The 19,277-nt window shown below is 35.6% G+C and overlaps 1 protein-coding gene across 3 annotated transcripts in view; it reads right to left on the minus strand.

Annotated features, from left to right (window-relative positions):
- CDH8 (cadherin 8) overlaps positions 1–19,277 on the minus strand; it is a 323,156-nt gene that overhangs the window by 41,485 nt on the left and 262,394 nt on the right. For all 3 annotated transcript variants that reach the window (XM_081032901.1, XM_081032903.1, XM_081032902.1), the window contains one exon: positions 9,455–9,572. In XM_081032901.1, the coding sequence (XP_080889027.1) occupies positions 9,455–9,572 (118 nt within the window). The remainder of the gene's footprint in view (positions 1–9,454; positions 9,573–19,277) is intronic.

A 19,277-nucleotide genomic window follows, 5' to 3' on the forward strand; every position in this document is an offset into this window, starting at 1 on the left:
GAATCATGTGTCATATATTTATCGAGATCTTTTGGTATAGGGGAATAATTAGTTTCTTTAGTATGTCCAGAATTCTGCCTAAATACACTAAGAAAGAGAACCTATAATATTATAGAAGCATACCTTGTAATAATACTATCCAATATTTTAATATGGATGGTATTTAGTACAGTAATTTCTGGGTAACAAGTACTTCCGTGTGCGTTATTTCTTTTGAAGGCTGATAAAGAAGAGACAGTGCAGAGATACCATGTAAATTCCAGGGACTGCCCTTGGCGTTTATCCTACGTTCTTTCATTGGTTCTTCACAGCAGTTTTGTTTAAACACTGGCAAACACAGTCTGTTAGAGAAAGTTAAAAGCCTTGTTGGAAGTCACATCTTCATTAATCAGTAGATGCAGGACTTGTCTGATTTTAAGGTTTGTGATGTTTCTCCTAATGCCACATGTTTGCACACTCAGTATGTTAGAATAGATGAGTCCTTATATCCCCAGCTCTAACCCATTCATTTTGTACGAGAGGACACTCAAGTCCAGTGGGGAGTAAATCACAGTGTGACCTCGATGGAATTAGCACGGACTGTCTGGCCAAGTGAAAGCATGAGATTCAGAGAAGGATGATTGTGCTCAGTGTAGCAGGTGCAGTATCACCTTTTTTTGCACAATGCCCTAAGATAAACAGCCTTCAAAAGGCTGGAAATAATGTACTAAAGCAATGGAAGGAGTAAATTCTAGTAGGCAATCTACTAGGATGAAAGCAAAGACAATGAGTAACCCAGAAATGTCCAAGGACAGCAATTATGATCTTTCTCTACAAAGTGTACCAGCACATTCATTCTGGTGGCACCTTAGAAAACAGATAGAATAGAAAATAGCTAGAAAATGAACCCAATGTCATGTCCAGAAATCAGCATCCTCTAGTTGCCAGGGACCTTCAGTAAACATGCTACATTGCAAATTAGCTAAAATCTGTTCACTGACAGGTACCTGAACCAATTCTGCATAGAAACTGGAAAAGGCATAAACTGTTTTTAAGGAGATTTGAATCACAATTATAATGGATTCTAATAAACCAGCCAAAAACAATCATCAGCCCCAGCTCACTGGCAGTGCTACAGCCAAATTATAGTCATGGCTATGGATCACTGTGAATTTGAAAAGAGCTCACCAACATGTTTGACTCTGCAACCAGAAACCCAGTGAATTGTATGGTTCAACATAGTTTGTCTAAGCTCAGGCATAATGAGGACACAAATGTGAATTCACATTGAGAATCAGCTGCCCATGACTACAGATGTATATCACCACCCTGGCCAGCCAAATGCTCTGTTAATATGGGAGTGATGGAATCTATGCAAACCTAACTCTTCTTTATGTAGAACCAGGTTTGTAAGTCGGGTAAGGTCTAAGAGGTCACTTTATGACAGCATCGAAGTTAGAATGTGTAATCACTCCTCCCCAACTCACAGTATTTTGCAGGTTAGCCTGTGAATTTCTCCACTGTATAACAAAACCCATGTTAAATTATAGCCTTCCTCTATGAGTATTCAAACCAGTAAAAGACTGAGTCCTGAGGGACTCAAATACACTGTATATGAGGATTAAAACTGCCTGTTTCATTCCCTGCTTTCTTCCCAATTTCCAGGGTAGTGCCTGGCATATGGTAAGTACTAAAAAAACAGGTGTTGAATGAATGAATAAATGAATAAATGAATGAATGAATGAACATGTGATCTGTTATTAATAACCTCAGAGGACAGTGAAGGAGACACTCCTGGACTCCCATGTCTGCCTGAACAGTGACCACAGTGTCCTATGGAGCAAAGCAAAGCAAACACATTTCACAGCAACACGAAGTACTCCCTTGCTTTGCTCACAAATGAGAGAAACCTGAGCTGCTCTGAAGGGCTGGAAATTAGCTATATGGGAAGGGGAGGTGGCAGAAGATGTATAGTCCAGAAAAAGCAGAGACAATTTTAAAAAGCATCATTGGTTTTGCATGTTCCAGCCAAAGGTTGCGTGCATCAAGGGTATATAAGGTATAAGGGAGAGAGTGAGGGAAAATAAAGTTGGGGAAATAGACATCCACCATCTTTGCTCTTTTCAAAGTACGCCATCACTGTTTTGTTTTAGTTTTTTTAAATACGTTTGAAGTTCTGTATTTAGCATCTACAGTCTTCATAACCTGTGTATTTACTAACAACTCCTAGCTCCTACCATTCTATCATCCCTCAAATATCCCATTTGCCAGTATGTAGAGATCTGTGTCCAACTGGATCTAGATATAGAAAACCTAGCCCGATGGAAATCTACAATTTTTAAATACTCTTTATTTTTATTCTTTGATGATGTTACGATTCAAAGAACAACTTAAGTTATACAAATACTCTTCTTTCCCATTTTTCCTTTACCTCTGCTTTACTCATGGCCCATGTTTAGAGACATGTTCAATCATTCGCCCCTTCGGTAATGGGCTTGAATAGCGTATCATTAGTTATCACCAAAATGCCTTACTTAAGGCTCCTTATTATTATTTTTGATTCTTGTATTGGGTAGAGGGGATAAATTCAGAAGGCTCACAAAACTGTAAAAGAAGGAGAACATAGGAAAGAAACTAATATTTATTGAGTACCTTCAATTTACCAGACACTGAACTTAGTGCATTTTTTAAAAAATTTACATTAATATTTTCTTATTTGAAACAACATGGGGTAAATATTATTTCCCTGTTACAGATAAAGAGTCAAGACTATTAAGCTACTTGTGCAAGTTCTCACAGATCACAATCAGAAGAGCTAGGATCCAAACTTATTTTTACCTATGAAGACTGTCTATATTCCACAAGGTCTCTCTTTATCATTCATTCTACTTCATCCCAAGTCAACTTTTTAAATGTTTATCTATGCGAGTGCCCTCTTTATGTTTTGAAATTATTTCTATGCCTTCCATATCCACTTCAATAAATTGAGGGATCCAAAGTACATGGTGTGTGCTACTGAGGTCATGTGCTTAAATGGACCATCACGTATGCCTAATGTCATGTCTATAAAGTGCTCAAATTAATTCCAAATACAAACTTCTGTTCTGAAAAGAGAAGAAATGATTGTCAACTACATTTAATACTTTTTCAGCAAAGAAGAATTTGCATAGACTGACAGCTCATTTTGTTTCCATGTTCAATTTTAATACTTTGCTTGTGCTTACCAAGGGACAGCCATAGTGATTTGGCACCCACAACATCCCAAGGCCTATTTTTATGCTTCTAAATAGATGATAAATCAGTAAATAACATTATTATTTTAAATGATACAAGCAACAAAATGGTCCAAAAAAGATTTGTTAAATAATAAAAAAAAACTTTCTCTGAGAAATTCTTTATACTCCTCCTGATATTCAATTGATTCCTTTATTTTTCTATTTTGCTTTTGAAGCAAAATTCTCCGAAAACAGAATTCTCAAAGGAAAGGCTCTATGCCCTCGGTATCTTTAAGAAAACTGTGCATGTGCCAATTTATCTCACTTTTTTTCTTTCAAAAATCTTCAGAATTAGAATGCTGTGTAAGGACCAGGAATCATTGCTAGCCAATGGACAGAGAATCTCTCAATCAATTCAAAACTTTGGATAGCATATGGACAACTATACATAGAAGTCTAAGCCATGTATCTAAATTACATTCCTGGTAGTGAGTGATCTCAAAACTAAATTATATCCCATAACATATACTGGAAAATAGATGTGAAGTGTCATGCTATGTTTGACCAGAGCAATGGTTTTAGGATTTTCAATATTTGCAAAGAAAATTCTTAACTTCTGACAGTACTCTTTGTATTATGACTTAAAAAGAAAAAAAAAAAACACAAAGATACGGAGAGTATATAAAATAACAAGAGCTTTATCAAGACTACTTAAAGCAAAGAATATCTAGTGTTCTGAATTAAGCCGTACAGTCGCATGCAGCTTGGAAAGTGGAAGTAAAGATCTGTTATCTATTTTTCTTAGCTTACACATCGTCCTTAATTACAGTTTAGACGACAAAATGAAACATAAATGGCTTTTTATCAACGGAACATTGCTGGAAGCATAAACAATAAATTATGAATTACTGAAGCAGAAGCCTTTTCAGATCATGTATGCATAATGCTATGCTGCATATTCGGGATCCCAGTTGGACCTCCTGTTTCATGCAAATTGAGCAGTATCTTTTACGATTCAATGCTGAGGAAAAGTGCCATGCTTCATATGGGTAAGAGTTGGGTGTGGTGCTCTGGGAAAGTCCATGCTGTGAGCAGAGGCCATGAAATCACCATCTTGAAAAGGTACATATATAGTTATTCATTATCACACTCATACACAGTTTTCACTTGTTGAGGTACGGTTGCCTAAGAAACCCAATAATAATGCATCTGCTTAGCTGAGAGATAGAGGGTATTGTAAAAGCCACTTGAGGCAAGAGATGCTATTTCAGAAAGTTCTCTATTAGCTTCAATGAAGCCTGGCATAATGGAAGAACTTAAGGAGGTCCAAAGCGGCCAGAAAGGCAACTAACTGGCTTACCGAGGTGGCCCTTTTTGCTGTGTGAATCATTAGGCAGGCCTATCAGGTCCACTTCAGCCTGGATGGGGCACAGCTGGCTTAAGGTGGACATGAGAGGGACTCCATCTGCCTCAACCCCTACATCCTGAATACAGGAGAGGCAGGTATGAGGACTCAGACTGAGAGAAAATGGAGGACAGGCAGTCAGCACTAGCCGGACTGAGATCAGAGACATCCACTTCCATTTTTAGGAAACACATTTTAGTTCTGTGATAAGAGGAATCTGAGATAAGTTGACCTTATTCAAAAGAGCAAAGGAAGCCTGTCTAATTTTTCAGCTTATGCAAAATGATTCCCACAGAGTTTGTGTGTTGGGAGATTATGGGTGATTCAAAACAACTTGATATGCTAGAATGGAAAATAATCTTAACAAGGTGGAAGTAGGGGTTAGCCACTGTGTGGAAAGAGCTGTTTCATTTTGGCAAAAGACGAAAAAGAAAGCCTTCAAAACTAGATCCGGAAATTCTGCAGCTATTTCTGTGGCTGACAAATATTTTCATTATTTTCCTTCTCCTTCTTCTTTCTTATTTCGTTTATCTTCCTATTATAAAACCCTTTAGGCTGAAACACATTGCTAAGCAGATTTCTTGCAGTGCAGTCTAGTCAGGAACACAATTACCAATGAGCCCACTTTCAGAATTTCTGCACCTCATTCAAAAATCAATGGAGTTAAAGCTGCAAAGAGACCTGGTTGAGAATGGCAACACAGAAGAGGTGGAACATAATATGCAAATCTAAGAACTAATGAATTCATAAAACGAGGATTTTGTCCCATTCACTGATGACTGTTTTTTTCTATGTGCCAGACATTCTGCTAAGAGCTGTCTAAACCCTAGGTTACATATATCCAACACAGGAGTAAATAGATATGGTTATCCTGTATTACAGATGAGGAAACTGAGGCTTAAAATAACTTGTCTGTAGTCAGTGTCCATACGAGAGATGCTTCTAGAAAATAAAAAAGACATAAAACCCATACTACTTGACCAACCAGTTGAAACGGAAACCCTATAAGACACAGCATGAGTTATATTTTAAATGGGTAACCATGTTATGTACATTGACATAATCCAAGGTGCATGTGTATTCTAAATGGGCAACCATGTTATTACGGACATTGAGATAACCAGAGGCATATTTATTCCAAAGTTCTGGTCAACATCTATGTTATCCAAATCAATTACCACAATTATGCCTTCAGAATGAAATTCTTGCCAATAGGAGATTGTCCAAAAAGGAGATATCAGGAAGAGAAAAAAAAAATGTTAATGTCACCAGGTATTCTAGTCCCTCTGCTGTCTTTTGTGAAGCCTACCCAAGCCACAATTAAAGCCAAGTTCATGATATACTTCTTTCCTTCCTATAGCCCTCTTTAGGCAGCAGAGCTTTATGTTTTTTTCCTCATTTCTCTATACACCTGATTAAAATACTTCAGTTCAAAACATGAAGACTCCCATTTCACCAGACTGCTTCCTGGCAAATCCAGTCAAATTTTTTACCTACAATGTGCAGGCTTGAGAAGGTCAGGTTTCTGCAGACCTCAAATTTTCTGCAAGATATTTCTGTATCTGTAAAAGGTCCATTTATCTTCCTTGTCTTGTTACATTTAATTGCTAGGTATCTTCCATTTTCACGGTTGGAATGGAAACCAATACTGAAATGTGGTCAGCAAAACTCCTTTTGTTTAAAAATTCACCCAACTAGAAGATGGAGAAATCAATGTCTGGGCCATATAATTTAGAAAATTCAAGGTGCGATGATTGTTTGGTATGTACATGTGCTATAAATGATTCATCACATTTTTGACCTTTGCTTGCACTTTTATCCATATTGAAGGTTGCTTTCCTATTCTGGCAGAAATATGATTCTCATATATTCAAAAAGAGAATTATATGTGAAATCACTCAACTGTGTAGGAGATAAGAGACAGCTAATTTCTATCTCATTTTGTCTTTGATTTTGAATTAGTTGGCTGAAAATTGCAGTAGGACCAATCTATATGAGAGTAGAGGAAGATCACAGTAACTTTAAGTTGAAAGACACAGCTGCAAGTTCCTTAGGAAACACCAAATACTGAAACCATTTCCTTTAAAGTTCTAATTTAAAAAGGGGATCATCCATCCATCGATTATGGATTTGAATACATTGGCTAGCTCAAAATCTTAACCTTCATCTAGTGGGAAGGGACTTGTAAATCATGATGCTTTCAGTGGAGAAGCATCAGCTATTGACCATTTTAAAGTCCATATTAAAAAGAAAAAAAAATATATCATACCATTGATTCCTTCCATGTTTTAAACATAAAATATAGCTCAAAATTAAAAAAAAAATAAAGAAAGTCTATTATTTGGTTATTTTAGGTACTTTTGTGTTCTCTCATCATTAGTAATAAGGAATGGGTAACAGGCTTACAAGATAGCTATTTATTCGTCTACCTACCTATCAATTTATCTCCAACAGTTTAAATCTGACAACTCTTTCCATTACTATATTTCTACACGTTAAGGAGAAATAAATAGCTTTTTTTCTTTTCACAGTAACTATCTGGATGCCAAAAAGTAGTGGTCTATGGAGCAAAACTCAAGAATTTCTAATATAAGAAAAGGGAGATAGAGTGTAAACTTGACCTATTTATTGCAAAGACCTGTGTGTTCACGATTTATTCTATGGAGATATTGGATATTTGAATCTTAAATTCATAATCACAGTGAACACATAATCCCAGTTTCCACGAGATAATCCTGGTTTATGATTTTTCCAGACATAAACATAAATATAAATAGCAACCCCTTTCAGTTCAAGAATTATCCCAGTTGAAATAATAGATTGCATAGTTGTTCTTTGTAAAATAGACACATAATTTAAAATAAACATTATAGAACAAAGAGAGCTCTTTCTGTCTTGAGTAATTTTGCAATACCTGGCATCCTCTTTTCTCAATTATTTCTCTCTGTATCACACACACACACACACACACACACACACACAAACCTGTGAGATAAGTCAAAACTGCAACTTCCATTTTCTAGTTTCAAAATAAAATAGGTAACCCACATGCCTTTAAATACTCCATTATACAGTGTTTATTGAAATGCACGATGGGGCTAAAACATGCTTTCTGAAGCGTATAACCTTTTACTTTCTACTAGTTCCAAAAATTAGAGAAAATGCATGAAATTCATCCACTGTATGACTAAAACATCCTCTTTAAAAGGTTTAGAGCATAATGAATATAGTACTAGAAAACTGTACTCACACTGGTACCCAATAACAACCTCTCATTCATTCAAACCTGTTAATATAGTATCTTCGACAGGCCATGCCTCTAAAAGACACATCTTGAAATTGCAGCACACACAGAAAACACCAAAAAGCTCAGAACCTTTGGGATGGAAACACATTTCTCCACAGAGACTTTTTAAATGTAGGGCATTTTACATGCAAAAATAATGACTGCTACCTATTAGCTCACAATCAAAGTAAGCACAGACCACACTTATGCACAGTCTTTCAGCTTAGTTTGGGATTTCTGAGGAGGCTTTCAGCTTAGCCATATCCATGTGACTTCCGTAAAAAAAGAAATCTTGGCAGTTCTTACTGAAAAACACAGGCGACGCACTTGGATTAGAGTTCTTAATTAGGGGAGGCAAACAAATGAGTACTCCATTACTAAGGAGAAAGAACAGGATTTTGTCTCCTTAGTATTTGTAATAGTGGAAGCCAGCTAAATGAGTAATATCTATATAAAGACTTTCTCATTTCCTTTTGTGTGATACATCACGTTTATCAAACCATCCTCAGAGAACTGAGTGGAATTATGTTAAAAGGTAAGGCCACAATATATTTCACAAGAGCCAAAAAATATTATTTTATTTCATAAAGGAAATTGTATCAAAGTTCACTATCTCCTTGAAATAGAACACAACAAATAACAAATAATCCCCCCCAAATAATGCCAAGTACCAAATTTTACTCTTCTAATTGAGCATAGCTTTTATATAGACCATTCAGAAATCTAAACAAATGCCTATAGTAAAGCCAGAAGACAGCCTGAGACAATACATTTATTTTGCTAACGTTCTAAAACAGCTGAAACTAAGACTTAAATATATCTGAGCCAAAATAAACAGTTAATAATCCTTGTTAAATAGACAAAAGCTTAGAAAACAAAAATGAACATATGAGATAGACTTTTTAAATAATGATCCATGACCTTCATATGTAATAAACAATAGTTAAGGGAAATGGTTAATCTAAGCTTGGTTCTCGAGAACTAATGAAATACATTCAATGGTCTCCATGAGTGAAAAACTTAACGATAAAATCAGTTCATATTAGTACCAAAATAATACTGATAAGGAGTGTCCTTCAAGGAAGATTTCCTGATCTAATTGCTATTGTTAATGTTGGTACAGGATTACAACAAATACTTCTGATGTGTACCCACAAACCAGGCAAAATTAGAATAGGCTTTCCCTAAAGACTTGGCAAACATTCAAGTCAAACGTAACAACTGAAAAGTACAAGCCAGCTCCTCTTCTAACAGATATTTAACTATTTAAAAATTCCTGCAACTTTCACAAGGCTTAAATCTTACTATTCATTTTTAAAAGTAAAGGTGATTGAGATATGCTCTGGGATACAATTAACTTTCACATTAATAATTTTCTTATCTGTTATTTCAATAACAGAAAGAGGAAGTGACGTTAACTACCACACCAGTAAGCTCATAAACTGAATTTCAACTGCTCACAGGTGAACAAAAAAATAGTATTTGGTCGATATTTTCAGTCATCTTATGAACTCACAGCGTATTTTCCAACTTCCATGTCACCCCGTTTCACAATGCTGATATATTTACCTTCATTTTTCTTGATGGTAAAATTCGGATTGTTGACCATTTCTGGAAGAAGACTGTATAAGAAATAATGTCCATTTTTGGGATCATCTTTGTCCACGGCACTCACTGTCTGAATGACCTGTAACATAAAACTTGACATCAGCATTTCTGATGACATCAAAGGACTTGAACTGCCTTTAAAAGTTGAGTGACATCCCTTTTGATCCAAGGGATCATTTTCAGTTTTTTTTAAATTGTCATCGATGGTTTGTGCCAAGAATAAGGAAAACATATTTATTACTTTAAAACCTCAACTTTGATAAATTTATGAAAATTAAGGTCATTACCTTTGTGTCTATTTGGTGTCGGGGGGCTCGAAATAGCATATTTAAGGGTATTTGAAAATTCCACTGGGCAATTGCAGGTTTCTTTCCAATTTGAGTATATACGGGTATCTAGAATGAGATTTGGAATTGTTACAGTGATTGCAGTGTGGCTTTTGGGAAGATCTTGGAGGTAAAAGACTTAAATCTTGGATTCTCACAATTCCTCTTTAATTTTAGTCATCAGGTTGCAAGTGTTTGCCAAATAGAATTTTCCTCGGCACAAATACCATTGCAACAAACCTTTCTGAAGAGTTGCCTCTCTTCCCACCCAAGAATGACTACTGTTTTTAAAGCTAGTGGACAATACACACAAATAGTGCCTTGGAGGGTATCCTGAGATGAATACCTTGTAGGGATTAGAAGATTTACCACTGCGCAGAGAACTGTTTGGATAGATACAGATAGTTGAAAGTGGTGCCGGTTGAATGTGCTTATTTCATTTGCAAAGTTGCATTAACTTAGTGCTCAGTTATTTCTTCAGATGTCAAGAGAATTAGCTTAATAATTGACATTTATGATTCTGTGATATTAATCACTTCAATATGAAACACTGGGCAACAGCTAGTGTAGAAAAAAATTAGAGCTTACACTTCTCTTAGAAATAACTACAACATAACTTCTACAAAAAGATGTCTATGAAGCATGACAGTCAAGGTGATACCTAATTTACCGTAAAAAATTAACAGGGAAATGCTCTCATGTTTATGAAATTTAGAGAGTGTGATGATGACGCCTAATATATCATGTCTGTTTCAACAATTATGTCCCATTAAACTTTGCCAATTTCATTAAAGAGGAACAAATGGATCACTTCTTTTTAAGGAGGTGACATCATTGCCTTGTAACTTATCACCTAAACAGGTGTGAGAACCTCAGTTTCAGAATACTTTTAGCAGCTGTGGAGATTTTCATTGTGTCAAGAGCAGGCTATATGACAAGCAGTGCATTGAGGATATTTGAGGCATAAATGAAATAACTTCTCTGTTCTATTTCCCTATTTTTTAAATTAAATCCATCTTTGTAGGTGTTTCACCTTTGTTAAGGACCATAAGAAATGTCTTATAATTGTACCAGCTTGAGTAACAATATGACCAAAAAAAAAAAACAAAAAACCCAAACAAAGAAACCACAACAATATGCCAAAAAAAAAATAGCACTGAATATAACTCATGGTTAAGACAGAGGTAGTTATTAAGGAGTGTACTTAATGAAATAAAGCTTCCTTGACAGAAGTTAGAATCTCACCCTTTACTCACCGTGTGACACTGAGGGAATTACTGAATTCTGAAACAGTTTCCTTGCATTCCGGAATCGTAAATAAAGAGTACCTTTCTCATAGAGTTGCTTTAATTATTGATGTAAATTCTTAACGTAGTATCCAGTTTATAGCAAATGCTCAATTAATGTCAGAATGTTAATCATCATTATTATGATTGGGTTTTTAAATTAGGGTCACTCCCATTTATTTATGACACAGCATTTTGACAGATGTAATGGCTTTGATGTTACCCAAACAGGACCCTGACATCATCAGATTAGATGGAAATGTCATTATATTTACTGTATCTAAACACCTACTATATTTGCCTTGACATTTAAGTGCAGAGAGACATCCTGCAGTTGCAGATTTATAAACATGAAAGAAGAAAAGTACCAGGGGAGAAGCTATGAAACTCAGCTAGCACTTTGGTGGACAGTCTACACGTGCACACATTTAACAGGAGGACTTGGGAAAAGCCTTATTTGAGGCAGTTATAAAGAATAGACGGGGAATTCCTTGTGAGCAGTTAAGTGCACCATCCCCTTCTCCCTTTGCCCAATTTTGCTTCAAAAGGACTTTTATTTCCAGGTGCACCTGTTGAAGAAGCAACTCTTGAAGTGTGTATGCACATGTGAAAAATAAGGGCAAAGAAAGAGAGGGTTTCTTGATATTCTGTGGTGGAAATCATTTACAACCAACTGCATTCTTATAGTATATTTAGTGGCAAAAGCCTCTACTAGTAATACCACTCCTAATATTTCTAAGTAACCTGCATGGAGAAGACTCATACGTGCTGGCGAGTGCACCTGCATGAGTTATTTGATTAGTTAAGCCACCAGGACCAAGACAAAAGGTGCAATAATTTAGCTTACCTGAAGTAAAGGAGCATAATTACCTGACATACCACTTCTCAGAAGTTTGGTCTAAACATCACACCCACAATGACCATGTTTTCCCACCATTTATTTAAGTCCATAACTCTGTTAGGCACACAACATTACAGGCCTACTCAACCAGAAAGTCTCAGGGTGGGACCTAGAAACCTACATTTTAAACAGTCTTCTGGGTGATTCTGATGCATGTTTAAGGCTGAGAACAACTATCTTGAGCCAAGGGAGAAGATTGGTGTCCACAGCTCCTTCATTGTCATGTATTTGGACTGTTTGGATTGTCAACCTGGCATCATGCTCAGTGTATGATGTGTTGAGGAAAAAACAGATGAAATGATAAATCTTTAAATCAATGTCCAAATACCTCATGTACTGGTTATGGTTAAGACTTTGGTTTAAACCATCTTTGACACTTCATTTGATTTTAGTGAGGATGGCCGCTGTCTCATCATTTTATCTAAAAGTAGATGCCTGGTAGATCACTTGAAGGACTTTAGGTTATTAAAATGCATTAAGGCACTTATATTAAAAAGGCTGAAATTTTCATTGATGTAATAACACCTGAATACACTTAGCTTTAATCACTAGAGAAGAAGAATGGATTTATTCAAGCAAGTACACCTCTACACAAGCAGATTTTATAGGCATACTGAGTAGATGGTAAATGAAAACCACACATATTTCCCACAATGAGCTACTATGACAGCAATTAATTTTTTAAGTATTTGGACAACTATTTCATGGAAATGATATAAAATTTTCTAGGGAGTTCACAGGTTTTGGAGTACATTTTTAGCACATAGTTAAAATATTTTCCTTTCTACGAATAAGATTAGGACACAACTGAAAAATCTAATATTTAACAATTTATTGTGAATTAAAGGGTAGCTGAAAGCTAATATACATCTCTATCCGAAAAGCAAAGCATATCCAGATGTTGGGATAAGGAATGGAAGTTCAGGGCCATGCTTGGAGCTCTATGACAGCAGACTGTTCTGTTTCTTGAGACTATTGAATAGAAATAACTTTTCTAAGGCATGAAACTGAAAAACAAAATTGAGAATCGTGGGGCCATATCATAATTTTAACTCTTTTTTATTTAACCTATTCATTGCTTATCAATAACACTAAACTGAAGTCAGATCATTTTTATTAGCAGGATTTCTTGAACTTTATTTTAGACTATGTTATATTAACTCAAAAACATTTCATAGCAATAGGCTATCACTGGCATTAGTAACTTTTTAAAAGGCAAGCAGCCAGCAGCCAAACTCATTTCTGATGATCTGATCTGTTAGCAACCATAAAACTATTATGGTATCTATTTGAATATCCCCTATGAGTTCCCGTCTATTGATTCATTGGTTTGTTCTTAGGTGACGAGTTAGTGTTGTTTTGTTTTCTTTTGTTTTGCTTTCTCGCTCACTGCTATTAGCACATGGTGACTATCCAATAAGTGTTGTCTAAATGAATCAACACATGGACGAATAAATAAATTATGGGAGGCATGCGTTAGCATCATCACAAATTCTTACATAACCTTGAGAGGGAGGTATGAAGAGTCTTATCAGAACCCTAATGCATCACAGATATTATATATAACACCTGATACCAGATATATCTGGTAACAAACTCCCTGAATCTTCCTGCCTCAGTATGTCAGGATGCCTCAAATTTTTATTGAGAGTTATACCTTCTGTACATATATTTCAGTTAAATTGAGGCTTAGACCTTCAATATTTTGGAGAGTGCATAAGGATGAACTCAGTTATTTTTGCTGTTCACATACTTTGCTGTTTATGGGTCTAAAGGTTCCCTTCTGATTCTGACTGATAGCTGGCAAATGGAGATTTCGATATCATAGTTCTTTCGGAGCATGAGCAAGGTGAGACAGGACTAATCTGTTGTAACTTACGAAATGTTTTCCAAGGCTTCTGGAATATACATCTATTCTCCAGGAACACTCAGCAATGACTGCCAAGATAATATCTCCCATCGCATCACTGTCACTTTCTCAGGAAAAACTTAATTATCTCTTTCTCGGAAAATTGTTTCTGTAGTGATGTGAGCTGGAAGGTGGTGGAAAGGGGCTGAATGAGAGGAGAAATATTCAAAGGTGGTGCAGACAGGATGGCGATGATTTTTGGTTTTCTATTCATTCTTATGTCTGTTATTGCCAGTTTATTTCTGATTATTAATGTTCCTCTCCTGAAATATTAACTTTTGTTTCTTAGAGTAGCAGTTTTAAACTTGGGAAAGGAAAGGATGATCCATGAGTGAGCATCACACGGTTCAAACCTCTCAACTTGAAAGTAAAACTGAAACGGAGACCAAAGGGATGGGTGAAAAGGGGAAGGGGAAAATAGTCACAAATATTGTGAGACGTTTACATGATGACAGATGATCACTAGATTTAGTGGTGTGATCCCATTGTAAGGTATAAAAAATCTGTATCTTACACCTGAAACTAATATGACCAATATAAGATTGTATACCTACTATACTTAAATTAAAAAAGGGAATAAAAAAGAAAGTAAAATTCTATGACATGATATATGCACACGTCTGAGGGGAAAATCCACAGGTTTCATTACATTATCAATGGTGTTCAGAACTGAAGGAAACAAAACAAAATAGGTTAAGAACCATTCCCTGAAAGGGGGGTCTTGGAAAATGAAAATTATGCATACAAGAGAAACCAAGTTATAACAATAATGATGAAAAAAGAGGAAATATGAAAATTTGAGAAATTATATTAAAATCCACCCATTAACTCAATTATCCTCAATTATTTCGAAACGACATAATATATTATAGTTCACTCTAAACACCATTTATATCCATTGAATGGATATTCCTGGATGTTTTCCATCAGTTGCATAGCAATCCACTCTCTACCAAGACTTTTCTTACCCAAAGTGTTTCCCGTGTCACAGTTTTTTGTTTTTTTTGCATGAATACATCCTTGTTTCTAAAAAGTATTAGATAGCTATTCTGAGCATGTACCTTAGAGGACTGACTCATAAAAAATACAACAGGAAAATGTAGATTAGATTGTATATGTTTTTTAAACACTTACTGAAGTGCTCAGTCCTCAGGGAAGACATTTTGGGCATCATAAATTCACTGTAGCACTTCCAACACTTTCCTTGGCTTCAGTCTTTTTCACTCCTCTTTCTTTTACTAACACTAAGTTGAGGGAAAAATAATGAATAGAAAAGGCTCCTGAAAAATGTGTTTATACAACATTTGGAATTTTCAGTTCCTCCTGACTCTTACTTTCTTTTGCTGGACTTGGTATATTTTATGTATATTTTGTACATCTCTGAAATGAACAATGTTGTTTTTATTTTAAAAAATCACTCCATCACTTGCTTTCCTTTGAAAACGTCATTAGTAGGATAAAATGCAGTTTTTAACATAGCTTAGAAGTTTCAACCTTCTCTTTGCTCTTATCTCCCCTCCATTTTCCACTAGATTACTTCACAAGAATACTCCCTGATGTCTCCCTAACATTATAAACATTCCTACCTAGGCTGAAAAGGTATCCTATTGTTTATTCTCCTGAAGCAAGATTTTCCTAACCGGGTTCCATTTACCACTAGTTCTATAGTTTTCTATAGAAGGAAGGAAACTTGAAAGACTTTATAAACAACTATGTTTGGTACGTGCCAAATACCAGATAGCCCTTTAGTGATTCCTATGTATTTATGCATCTCACAGCTAAACAAAACCAACAGAAGATGATATTATTTAACTTTGTTTAATACAGTGGTTCCCAACATTATTAGGTCAAACATACATACACACACACACACACCACCCCATATATTGGCATGCTATACCCTACAAGTGTTTCTCAGGCACTCAATTTAAGAAATGTTATATTCTAAAACTCCATATGAATCATAAAGATCTGGAAGACTTTTTCCACCTCTTTGGGATGATGTTGTGTTTACATAGCATGGTGGTTATAACACTGCTTCCACTTGGTTCTCTGCCCTTCTATTAATATGTCAGCTCCTAGTGGTACCAGGTCTACCCCAATTTATGAGGTTGTACAACTAAGTTTGCAAACTCATCCTAGAAAAAGTGCTCCATACCTCATTGCTGAATATCACTATGGTCACCTTCGAAGTGCTCCCTTTGGGAAGCTATGCACCCATGCCAGAATCTAGTCCACCCTTCAAAGCAATTTTGGAATTATTTTTCTGGAATGGCCATCAGAGCTCTCATCGGATTACCCTTGATGTCCTGAATGTCATCAAATTATCTTCTTTTCAATATCTCCCTTATCTTTGGGTAAAGAAAGAAGTCACTGAGGGGCCAGATCAGGTGAGTAGGGAGGGTGTTCCAATACAGTTATTTGTTTCCTGGCTAAAAACTCTCTCACAGACAATGCAGTGTGAGCTGGTGCATTGTCGTGATGCAAGAGTCATGGATTGTTGGCGAAAAGTTCAGGTCGTCGAACTTTTTCATGCAGCCTTTTCAGCACTTCCAAATAGTAAACTTGGTGAACTGTTTGTCCAGTTGGTACAAATTCATAATAAATAATCCCTCTGATATCAAAAAAAAAAAAAGGTTTAGCAACAACGTTGCAACAAGTTAGCAAACTTAATTGTCAGACCACATATATCACTAGAACAAAGCCTAGTATCTTCTACTATCTAGTGTCAAATTTACTTTCTTCAAAAAGGCATGCTCATCAGCATGGCTTCCATGAACAAATGGAAACAAGCATGCACATGCGTCTAGCTCACTTCCATCCTAAGTTCTCATTCTGTCATTTGTAGGTCAAAAATAAAACAAAGAAAATACATCAGTCTGTAACAGACCAAGATTTTTAAACAATCCTTTGTACCGTTTTCTCTGTGGATCATCAATCTCTTTTAGGTTAGGGGCCAGAATAAAACATGTGGAATTTAGAATCGCACAAGAGGTTTAGTCACCGCATGCAGAGTCTACAGCATGACTTCAATAAAAGATTTAGATAATATGTGTTCCTGAAAGTGGATTCCAGTGAATTTGAAAAAAAATAATTATATTAACCCACCAATTCAAGAGGCAAGGAATGAAGTAGGAACCATTCCTTCACCCTTGACAAATAAAACTCTTGTAAATGTTTCACAAGAAATCTTTTGTAAAAAAACAAAAAAACAAAAAAACAAAACATGTTTTACAGAGGGAGGTTTATTCCAATACAGGAGAATATGTTGTCTTGTTATATTAACCTGTTTAGGGGTTATTTACAGTGTTTTGTTCCAAATCAAAGCTCCTGAAGAAATAACAATAACAACAATAAAAACAACAAAAATATTACTAATAAAGTATATTTTGCTTTTAGACTATGAGACTACTTAAAATAAGTACTACTGATAATTACAATTATTTATTGAGCAGCTGATATTGACCTATGTATGCCCAAAAATATGAGAGCTTAAACAGAGATTGCTGCCCAAAGTCACAATATCAGTAAATGGTAGAGCTGTGACTCACACACTTAAACGGTTCTAGTTTCAAACTCGTCCATGGTATTTTTTCACTTATGCTTTTCCTCTGTCAACATTGTGCTCTAAAAAAAAGGCGTACTTCTACTAGTGATTCTCTTGAAAAATGTTTTGGTACATAAGATTTCCTCGAAAAAAATTTTTTTATGCATTCTACTAATTTACCGTCTCCTTACTCCACCCAAAATAAAATGAAAATCATACTTTATGCATTTTGTTGAGGCCATCAATTTCATCCATTTTTAAAATCAATCCCGTTTCCCTCTTGTGTATAAATCCTGGAAGATGCCTGCGGCAGAAAAGTTAAAATTAAATCTCCTATATTTATTGTTTCAGGAATGCTATAAAATGTCATAATTGCATTTCCTTGTTTCACATATATTAGGAAAAAAGACCAACAAAAACTAAAAAATAAATAAATGAAGTAGCAAACTCATTCACGGCTGGGGTTTATCAAGAGATAATTATCTTTTCTTATTAAGCTTTATTTATTTTCACTTAAGATTTCATGGAATGCTTTTGAATAAAGTGTATTATTGGTCACGGGAGTTCATTTGTTTTTGTCTTGAAAAATGCTCACTCGATCAAAACCTTATTCTCATGACTACTTTTCTAAGAAGTGTGTCACACAGGCAATGTCACACAAGCAATGGCTTTACAAAGTCTGCTTCCTTAGGAAGCAATGTGAGAGTTGAGAAAGTGCAGGAACCTGGGGACCTTCAAGAATAGACTTTGAAACCCATCTTTGCCACTTTTCATAGCCTCAGGTAAGACCCTTACACTTTTTCAGCCTCAGCTCCCAGAACTGTAAAATGTGAGTGCAACACAAAACTCTCAGATCAGTGATGATTTTATATATATATATATTTCTCCCCATCTCTACTGCCTCCAGCTCAGACTACACTACTGTTATCTTCCACACTTACAGCCTTAGTGCTCTTTCTGCTTACTTGTGTGTGTGTGTGTGTGTGTAGATTTTATTTAAGCATAAAACTCTTTTTATCCAATCTTATTCGTGCTTATTACATTATTGTTACACTTTCTTATTACATGTATTATGCTTAGCCAAAGATGTCTTCAATTCTACAAACAAAACAAGGTATTTCTCCCTTCAAGGTCTGTGCACAAGTTTCCTGTTGGCTAGAAGGTCCTCGCTTCCACTTCTGGCATGCCTAGCCCTTTCTCATTTTTTTTTCTTTTTTCAATTTCAGCTTCAATGATACCCATTTAAAAAAAGAACTTTATCTGAAACACTATATGAAATGGATCTTTGCTGTTTCTTTGTTTCCCCCTGACTAGTTGCATCAATGTTTTCTTCGGCCCAGGTTTCAAAATTTAAATCTATTATTTATTCATTCTACTTTTTTATAATCCCCCTTCCTCACTCAGTTCCATTAGAGAGAACATCTTTTTATCCATTTCATATTGTTTCCCCAGGTCATATTGCAATATTTAGCGTCTTGTAGATGCACAATAAATAGTGTTCAATAAGTGAATGATTTTTCATTTGAAAAGGTTAGCTTGTGCACTGTGTGTCTGTGAGTAAATGAGTTGTTTCCATGGTGATATCTGAGAAACTAATTGTTGAAATATTTGTCATTTCTGAATGAAATGAATTATGACCATGATCTTAAATTTTTGTGAAGACCCATTACGTGCCAAGTTTTGGCGAGATACATATCTAGACATATAGGCTATGACCTTTTCTATTTTGGACCTGTGATATTCCTAAGATAAACAAATTTTATATGCTTCAGTATTAGTCAGAGAAAGAAGGGATTAAAATAGGCAAACCAAGGT

The sequence above is a fragment of the Rhinolophus hipposideros genome, assembly GCF_964194185.1.
Source record: "Rhinolophus hipposideros genome assembly, chromosome: 21".
Lineage (NCBI taxonomy): Eukaryota > Metazoa > Chordata > Mammalia > Chiroptera > Rhinolophidae > Rhinolophus > Rhinolophus hipposideros.